The sequence below is a fragment of the Tripterygium wilfordii genome, chromosome 21, assembly GCF_013401445.1.
Source record: "Tripterygium wilfordii isolate XIE 37 chromosome 21, ASM1340144v1, whole genome shotgun sequence".
In the NCBI taxonomy this organism is placed as follows: domain Eukaryota; kingdom Viridiplantae; phylum Streptophyta; class Magnoliopsida; order Celastrales; family Celastraceae; genus Tripterygium; species Tripterygium wilfordii.
Window position 1 is genome coordinate 16,751,751 of NC_052252.1, and position 9,113 is coordinate 16,760,863.

The following is a 9,113-nucleotide window of genomic DNA, read 5'->3' on the forward strand; positions in this document are numbered from 1 at the left end:
TCTTCACCGATTGAAATCCCTCCCTCTTCAGCTACCCTTATGATCTACTTGCCCTAGAGCAAGGAACTCGAGTATAGAAGTCACTGCTTGAATTGCTAAGCCACTAACCACTATAACAATAGGAATTTCTCTAACGCGAACAAAAGCAAAAGGACATTGCCTTCGGTCTACGATAGCCCATAACGGAGAGAGTTTTCCTAATTACTCATACTTTCCTACTGAATTGACCGACCGACCTAGAAAATGAAACCCGCTCCATAGTTGAGGGACGAAATGTACCTTTTCGCCGTTGTGATTATGATGCGTTCTAACCTTTTTTTTTCTTTTTTTTTCGTTGGCCATAAATTACTAATAAATAGTTAGTTTAATCATTTTACCAAGTCTTTGAATTTCAAATTTCAAAGTTTATGTTGCGATTTTTTCCTTTTCCTTTTTCTTTACAAACCATTAATTAATTACCATATATACAACCCATTTGTTTTACAACCTCTGTGGACTAGGGATGACAAAAAAAAACCGATTCGAGCACTATCCATCGAATACCCGATCCATTTAATACCCAAAAATTGATCCTATAGGGTTTGAAAATGGTTTTGGTTTTGATTTTCAAACCCGTTATGGTGTAGGGTCGGGTTTGATTTTTGATGCCGGATTTAGGGTACCCAAGCAGTTTAATTTAAAAAGTGAATTATAGTAATAACATTATAAATTATCTATATAAAGGTATATTATTAGAATGTTAAATTTTAGCATGATCAAGTATATTAAATAAAATGATATAATAGAATTAAAGATTATACATTCAAACTATAATAACATGATAAGTCATATTATTTTTTAAGAAATTGAATTTTATATTTATAGAAAAATAAAAAAATTAAATGTTAAATGATAAATAGGTATTCAATAATAAATGATTATGGAATGATTCCGATTTTAAAAATTTAAATGGTTTGATATTAGACACCTTAAATAAAAATGGTTTTGATGTTCGTACCCGATCCGATACCATATCGACCCGTTACCATATCTACTATGGCCCATTCTTTTTGAAATCATGAATCATCGTAAAGTCGAACCCTTAAACCCTAACCCTGATCGTGAAAGTGTTGATCTTTCTTCTATTTCGTGAACTCCGATAGTCACTCGGCGCTTCAGAATATTCTCCATGCTCGCGAAATGCAACCTCGCTTCAATGCCTTCCCTCACCTTCCCAATCAGTTGCAGAACAACTCTACGATCTCTCCACAGGTATATATATATACACACTTTCACGCTTTTATGTGGCTTTACATATGTATTTATCTGATTGAAGTTTTTTATTTTTGGATTTGGTTTCAAATTGGCAGGGTTTTTCTCCTAATATTTCCATGGCAAATTCTTTCAATATGATACCAAACTCCATGCCATTGCAACCTCAATTGGGTATTGTCAACCCCCAGATTTCAATGCCACTAAATAATTCCAATACACCTTTGGGAAATGGCATGGGTATGCCCCAATTGGGCTTTGGTCTGCAGAACCCTATGCACAACTTGAGTGCTGTACCCATGTTTATGAATCAAGTCAATCCAAGTCAGCCACCAGTGCAGATGTTTGCTAACAATTTCTCAAGTATGAGGCCTCAACAGCTGAATCTGGGATTGCCTAATGGGCAGTTCTGTGTGCAGAATATGAACCATATTTTACCTATGCAAATGTCGAATCCTCCTCAAGTTGTTACTCAGCAACTTAATCAAAACATGGGTCATCAAAATCCTGCCTTTTATGGCAATCGTCCATTTGGTTTAGTGCATACCAATCAGGTTGGACAGCAAGTTAACCAACATCAGCAAAACTTGGTTATGCCCATGGCAGGTATGAATGCAAACCCATCTTCACAAGTGGGCTCTAGTTCAGTTCGACAGCAGCAAACTCAGAACTTCAGACCTCCTGTTTCTATGGGCTCCCAGGTATCTCTTTTCTCTCTGCATATTTGTAATTTTTTTTTTCATTTTGTAACATTTAAATTTCTGGTAGAATTTTCTGTATAGCATATATCATTATTATTTTATTTTTTCACTTTTCCACTGGGAGGGAGTTAGTGAAAAGGGGTCATTTCAGTGAGAGATTCTCTCTGTTGGTGGCACTATAACTTTTCAATAAGAAGAGGTGTAGTCTGGGTCTTCTATTATATCCTCGTTCATGTGCAGTGATTAATGTTTATTTCTATATCTTAGTCCTGGTATTCAACTTGACTGTATCACCCTTAATTCATCTGTAGTAAGTATTCAAGTTAATTGTCTTAAGTTGTTTCAGGGGAATCCTGTGAACATGGGCCGGAACTATACTTCAAATCCCAACGGGAAATCCTTTCCAGGCAAAAACTTCTCAAGAAATCCAAAACAAGAGGGACATCAAGGAAGGTCAGTAACTTTACCCTGCCTTTAATTTCAAATATGGTCTGCTAGTTCATGACAAAGCAAAACTGTCTAGGTTTCAAAAGTCTCAATCCCATCAAGTGCATAGTGCAAAGAGGAAATTTGGGTTTTCTAATGAGCAGAAAGGAACAGGTTTGTGGACTTTACCTTTTTGCAAATTTTGTATTCTGATTGATAAAAATTGATGATAGCTTGCATGAAGTATTGTGCATTATCATTAGTTCGTAATTATTATCTGTTGGTGATCTAAGTCTTTTTGAGAAATTTAACAATAACATCTAAAATGTTTGTTATCGGTGAATCATCAACTGTTATACATAACATAACAAATTCTAATCTTGAAGGACTGGCTGGGTACATATATATTATTGGTCTTGTGGAAGCTTACTTTTGATTTGTTCCTCTGTAAGACAAATTTTTATGGAGTCTTCATATATGGCTTAACTTTATATGTTAATTAAGCAAGTTTGATCAAATCTTTTGTATGTTGCTGCTGATGCTCATTTTTTCTTAAACTGTTGATGTATGACAGGTCGAAATGCCAAGAGGGATGCAAAATTTGTTTTAACCAATTCTATGAATCAAGCTAGGGAAAATAAAAGGTAATTTCTGCTTGATTTCACCTTATCGTATATTGTTATTTGCCAAAACAAATCACGCTCTTTACAAGGTAGCTCTCTTAGCGTGGGAGGCATAAAAATAAACTGTCGATGGCCTCAAAAGAAGAGGAAACACTAGGTTAACAGATGTTTACTACATTAAGTAAAAAGAAAATTGGGTTTAGGGACTCTTTTTCGGTGCAAATGGGTGATGGTGATGTAGGAGATAATAGAATACTCTTTTATGATATCCTGACTCCTGAGTAATGCATTTCTTCAACCCTTGGCTCTTTGGATCATTTGGAAGGTAGGGAACAATAACACTTTTCTTGAGAGGGAAACAAACGTGTCTACAAGAAAATACATTGCTATAGTGGGGAAGGTGTGGTAGATGATATCTTGTTTTTGTTTGTAATTGATATTATAGGTAGTAATGTTAGTCATTAAGGGATACTCCCTTGCTCCTCTTTTATTTATTCATTTATCTAGGTCTTCGTCTTCTAGTGTTAAACCATAGTCTTAACTCTTTATTTTCTTAAATGAGAAGATCTCTAGCGTTGAACTATACCGAGCAAGAAATTGGACAATGGCTTGCAGAACGTAGGAAGAACTACCCGTCAAAAGTGAATGTAGAGAAGGTCAGGCTAACTGCTGTGGTTATATGTAGTGTGCCTCGTCTTTAATCAGTGTTCTGATAATTTACCTTACTTTCCGCAGAAACTGACCAGAAAGGTAATGGACTCTGAGATCATTGACAGAGAGGTTCAGTTACGACGTGAGGTATGTTTACGTAACCTTAATATATCGATTCTTCTTGTACCTTCAATTTTTTGAACAACTGCGTTAGAAGTATGTTACTCTCATTTTCTGATATCGTCGAACCCTATTAAGAATTGTTGGGTTGTTTTGCAGAGTAAACAGACTGAATGGATAGAAAATTATATCCCTTTCTGTTATGTTTAAATCATTACCAGCAAAGCAACACGTTAATGATTGTGTTTCATTAGATTATACAAAATGGTCTTTCCTGGCCATAACATGCCGAGCATTTTGTTTGGAAAATTTGTAAAATGCCTGGACTCTCTGTTTGCAACTTACCACATAACTTATGGTAATTGAACACTTTTTTTGCAGCAACTCAAGGAGATTTTAGCAAAGCAGGCCGAGTTGGGAGTTGAAGTTGCAGAAATACCTGCACACTATCTGGTGGGCTCGGAAAATAAAGGGGATGAAAGGGGTGAGAACAGACCGCCATTGCCTAAGAGGGGTAAATTTCAAAACAAGCATGATAAAAGAGGGAAGTTTAATAAGAGAGGTCACTTCAACAAGAAGCAGAAGTTTGCAGGAAAAGATTCATCTAATAACTCCTCATTACACAAAAGCAAGCCAACTCTTCTGCAGAAGCTTTTGAGTGCAGATATAAGGAGAGACAAAAGGCAGTTGTTACAGGTTTTCCGTTTCCTGGAGATGAATTCATTTTTTGAGAATTCTCCGGGGAAGCCTTTGAGATTTCCTTCAGTAATTATTAGAGAAACTGGTTTTGAGGTTGATGTAGGTGAAGGAATTTCCTCTCTTGCAAGCAAAGATGTCTCTGGAGGCAGCAGCGAAGCAATAGCTGAAAACTTTGATGGTGCGAATGATGATGATGATGTGGATGATGGCGCTGACAGTGACGTTGTTGAAGATGAAGATGATGATGAAGACTTGGCACGGACAGGTCAAGCGGATGATATTGTCAATGGCACTGGGGATGATACCAATAAACCTGACGAAGAGGGTGAAATCATCTACTAGGATTCCGTTGCTCGTGTCAACAATTGCATTACTCAACTGTGCCTTGTGGCTGGCGGGGGTATTATTTTCAAAATCAAAGTTTCCGGACAAATTGAAGACTTTCAAATGCATTGAACCAACCAAAGTATGTAATCGTAAGACTGTCCTCCGGTTGAGTGGCAGGCTCTCCATCATCCCTGCTCATTGGTTTGAATCCCCTACCTCCAAAAATCAATGTCATTAAGAACTTGTTTATATAACTTTCCCTTTCTGTGATCCATTTTATCATACAGCAGGTGTTTTGTTTTCTCACACCAAGTGTTGGTGTTTATTTGAGAGTCTAAGACTATAATGCGCTCCCTGGACTAACACATCAAACTCCTTGTATATGTTGATTATTTTTTAAAGCATTTGTTGGTCTACATTTGCACCTTTTTACATATGAACATGTAGTCCGGTGATAGAATTGCATGATGTATCCTATAGATCTCTAGAAACATGGTGTCTATTCCCGATCCGCTCATTGTAGAAGTCTTGGGCATGGGTGTTTACATTTTTTTCATTTACACCTGAACTTTTGACAAGCATTTTTACTAATATTTTATTTGATGAAGAAGTCAGTTAATTGATTTTCAACAAGTTTGACATCTTTCTTGACAATGGGGCTTACATGATATCTATCGATCTATCTTAGATGAAAATTTATCTTTTTCTATATAAATATATAGATACATGTATTAATTATATACATCTTCCAGCATCAAAAAGTTTGATTCTACTATTCTCTATTATCAAATTATCACTCATTGGATAAGTGAAAAAGACCCAATCTTTGTTCTAGAATTCACTATCATGTGACTATATATGTACTCCATGGCATCAAACTTTGTATGGTTGTAATTCATACTAGTTACAGTGCCCGCGCGTTGCAGCGGGACTTATATTGTTATGGTTGGATAATAATTCATGTAAACTTCATATCTTTATTTTATTCCACTCTGTTTATAACATATCATTATCTTTGTACTTGTACAATAATCGTAGTGAAAAATCTTTTAGAGTTTGTAAAGGATAACAATAATAAAAATGGAGGACTTAAACAATACCACAAAATACGCTTTGAAATAGAGAACAAATAGAGAGGGAACTTATATTGAAGTTTATCCTAGCCCCTTGTCAATTGGAAAATTGGTCAAAGCACTCGGTTGTGTCCTGTAGTGGCCACTGAAAAGTTAACCTAGTCCTCCACGCAAGCCCCCTGTCAATTGAAGAACAACATCGTCAAAGTAAGAGCTTAAATATAAAACACAAACTGAGACATTGAACAGGGCAAACCTAAAATGTCAAAGGAAATGATAATTCAATTAGGTGAGAGAAACCGATACGCCGCACTTGGTTGAATGAGAAGCTGCTGAGTTTCCTGTTGCAGCACAAAAGAAACAGAGAACAGAAAATCAAATCAAGGGTTCATGAGCATCAATATAGACCAATTGCTGCGTAATTTTATTTGTTGGCTTCCTGCCATAACTGGGCAACATGTCCTGACCTATAACTGCTACAATCCATCACCAGCATCAAGTGGCAGAAAATAAGCAGGAAAAAATCACCCAGTTTAGTATTTTTAAAATTTTTTGCTTCTATTTTCATCAATGACCGTTGCAAAGGAAAATAAAAGCACATCAACAATAAAGAACAAAGATGGAACCCAACGACAAACATATGAGAGAAAAGAAAGTGTGATTCATAACCACAAAAAAGAGTGTTTATTGGTAAGGTAATCACAGACCTTCACACAAACCAAAAAGGAGAACAAAAAGAACACCATATGAATCTATACATCTCAAATAGCATCCTAATTACTGGCTTACAACTAAATTCAAGAAATGAGATCTAAATAAAATTAAGTTTCAACAGCATTACCACCACCAACATGAAAGCATAATGATCTTTGGAGATATTAGTTAGAGCTCTACTCCTTACCTGCGAAGAGTTTGAGAACCATAAGCCTGAACTCAAATGACCAAATATGCATGCCTTGAAACATCGCATTGACCAAACCATCAAAAAAGTGTAGAAAAAAAGTTCTTCCAAAGTCTTAGGACTCTTTGATCAGAGGCCATTAAAACCAATACTTGAAACAAAGAATTATCACATAATGATTTAAAGCTAACTGATGATTTAACACAGCTAAGACAAACCAAGTTAAAGAACTCACAGTTGCAACCACATGATATTGAATTTTTGAACTGTTAGGCTAACCTTCCTTTTCCCGACTGTATTCTGCTTCACAAATAGAAAGAGCATGATTGATAGTACTATATTATAACTCTCTTCAGATAATAATCCTTCTTCACTCAGTTGAATAGATTTTTTTACATAAATCAGTGTAGCGTTGCACCCTTCTTCACTCCTCTTATTCACTTCTAACCAATCCAAGTATACAAACTATTAAATGTTTACTGGTAGATTTAAAAATTGTTGAAAAATTACTGAAATTAGGAAGACAAAGTTGCAATACTAACCGACTGAGAAAGGTCTGTCTGCAGTCATATGAATTGAGAATAATAAGAAATGACCACTTCAATTGACCCAACTCAATGAACAGACAAAAATGGAAAAGCAAAAGAATCAAACCTTAGAACCAATTAGATCCAGAGATTTCGGTAAGCTTTACATGAAATCTAATTCCCAAAAATTTAAAAATCAGGAAATTAAAGAGTGAGAAGAAACCTTGACAACGGACGAAATCGAAGGTGCAATTCCATGGAACGCGGGAGAATCGACGGAGATCCGAGATACGCCTAGTCAAATCAGGCTCGCATGTGCCCATGTAATCGATGACCTGGGAAAAAACCACAGAAACGCACCAGATGAGTGGATCTAATCACCCAACATGAAAAGAGCAAAGAATTGCAAAGATGAACGATGAACCCAAGAAGATCAACGATGGGTCGCTGAGTTGTATTGGGAGGGGAGAAGAAAGCAAGACTCCAATCCCCGTGCATGAACCCAAGAAAAGCAAGGCCTCAGGCGAAGTAAAAAGCAGGTGCATGCACCAGATTTCAGATGTTTACTACCCTTGCATTGACACGTGCACAAACTGGGACCAAAGAAGACAAAACTATATAAACAAACAAATGAAAAGCAACTGCCCATCATAGCCATCTATTAGAAGAAAGACAGCAATCCAACGGTACATTTGAAGATATATACATCCACACGCGAGAGTACAAAGTGAGGAGGGAACTCGCCGCCAAATCACGCCTACACTTACAATTTTATAGATAGTAATAGATAGATAAGATCATGAAAGTCACATATCAGAGACTTGACTGTATTCATCCAAGATTTTGAAAATACATTTATTGGCTCTTGCAAAATCCCTATCTAGAAAATTTGCACAAAAATCAATTTTTTTTAAAGAAAACATTTATCATCATTGAATTATGGAAGTTTTATCCATTCTGACAAAAACCCTTTTTCCCAGTGGTAGCGTAGCAGGTGGACAGCAAATGTAGCAGATGGGTGTCCCTATCGGGATATACAAATCACATATAGTAAGCTCAATGTATAGGGTATAAATACATTATTTATCACATATCAATTTTTACATATATGCAATTCTCCTGGGCCAACTTAAATTACCCATTTAAAATACGTATCATTTTTAACAGTGTGGATGAGTGAAAATATTGATGCGTATTTTAAGTGCGCAATTTAATTAGGTGCGCATAGGAGAATCCCTCAATATAATGTATAAATAGTTGAAAACCATTTGAGCGATGACTTGGTTGATATTACCAACGAGAGGTGACTCGCTTGACAATCGATTTAGTTAGACATATGTGTGTCCAATGTTTGATTCCAATAAAAAACATATTTCTCAACAATATTTCACAAAAAGACCATAGATATTACGTATAGTATGATCAATGTATATACAAAGTTGATTATATTATCTGAAGTCAAAACGTATGGATTTAAAAAGTTGGTATATACATATTACGTATAGTATGATCAATGCATAGTGGATAAATACATTATTTATGAAGGCTAGTCAAACTTGACAGTTGAGTAATTCATAAGTTGTTCATGTAATGGGCTGTGAGGGTGCAAAATTCATAAGATTGAATTGAATTGCTTTTATTATGCACATTTTGGGATCAAATTTTGAATTCCATAGATTTTTTTTTACAAAAAACAGACAACAGAGAGAGAGAGAGTCTGAGGTCAAATTAAGACACCCAACCTGTGTTTTTTTTCTTCTTCAAAGACAATTGTAATACAAGAATAATTATTATAGATAACAAACCACCATTGA

At 35.7% G+C, this 9,113-nt stretch overlaps 1 protein-coding gene and 1 long non-coding RNA gene across 7 annotated transcripts; one reads left to right on the top strand and one right to left on the bottom strand.

Moving 5' to 3' along the window:
- Positions 1-1,061: 1,061 nt before the first annotated feature.
- Positions 1,062-5,214, top strand: LOC119990064. Its single transcript, XM_038835880.1, has 8 exons — positions 1,062-1,251; positions 1,350-1,952; positions 2,299-2,405; positions 2,476-2,552; positions 2,953-3,022; positions 3,567-3,657; positions 3,737-3,799; positions 4,154-5,214. Exons 1-8 carry the CDS (start codon positions 1,180-1,182, stop codon positions 4,811-4,813), a joined length of 1,743 nt encoding a protein of 580 aa, XP_038691808.1. The 5' UTR covers positions 1,062-1,179; the 3' UTR covers positions 4,814-5,214.
- A 541-nt stretch (positions 5,215-5,755) lies between these two features.
- LOC119990067 lies at positions 5,756-8,083 on the bottom strand. Of its 6 annotated transcripts, none has more exons than XR_005465940.1 (5): positions 7,523-8,083; positions 7,008-7,072; positions 6,713-6,772; positions 6,128-6,212; positions 5,756-6,050 (listed from the first exon to the last, which is right to left on the bottom strand). It is a non-coding gene; the product is annotated as an uncharacterized LOC119990067 (long non-coding RNA). The 6 variants fall into 6 exon arrangements; XR_005465939.1 differs by having other exon boundaries at positions 7,315-8,083; XR_005465944.1 differs by lacking the exon at positions 7,008-7,072.
- Positions 8,084-9,113: the final 1,030 nt, after the last annotated feature.

What these genes read in the sequence shown, in the direction of transcription:
- LOC119990064 (XM_038835880.1), top strand. Translation starts at nt 1,180, where the DNA reads ATGCAACCTCGCTTCAATGCCTTCCCTCACCTTCCCAATCAGTTGCAG. An exon ending in CAAGAGGGACATCAAGGAAG is followed by an intron (nt 2,406 to 2,475) that starts GTCAGTAACTTT and finishes AAAACTGTCTAG; the next exon opens with GTTTCAAAAGTCTCAATCCC. An exon ending in CAAAAGTGAATGTAGAGAAG is followed by an intron (nt 3,658 to 3,736) that starts GTCAGGCTAACT and finishes TACTTTCCGCAG; the next exon opens with AAACTGACCAGAAAGGTAAT.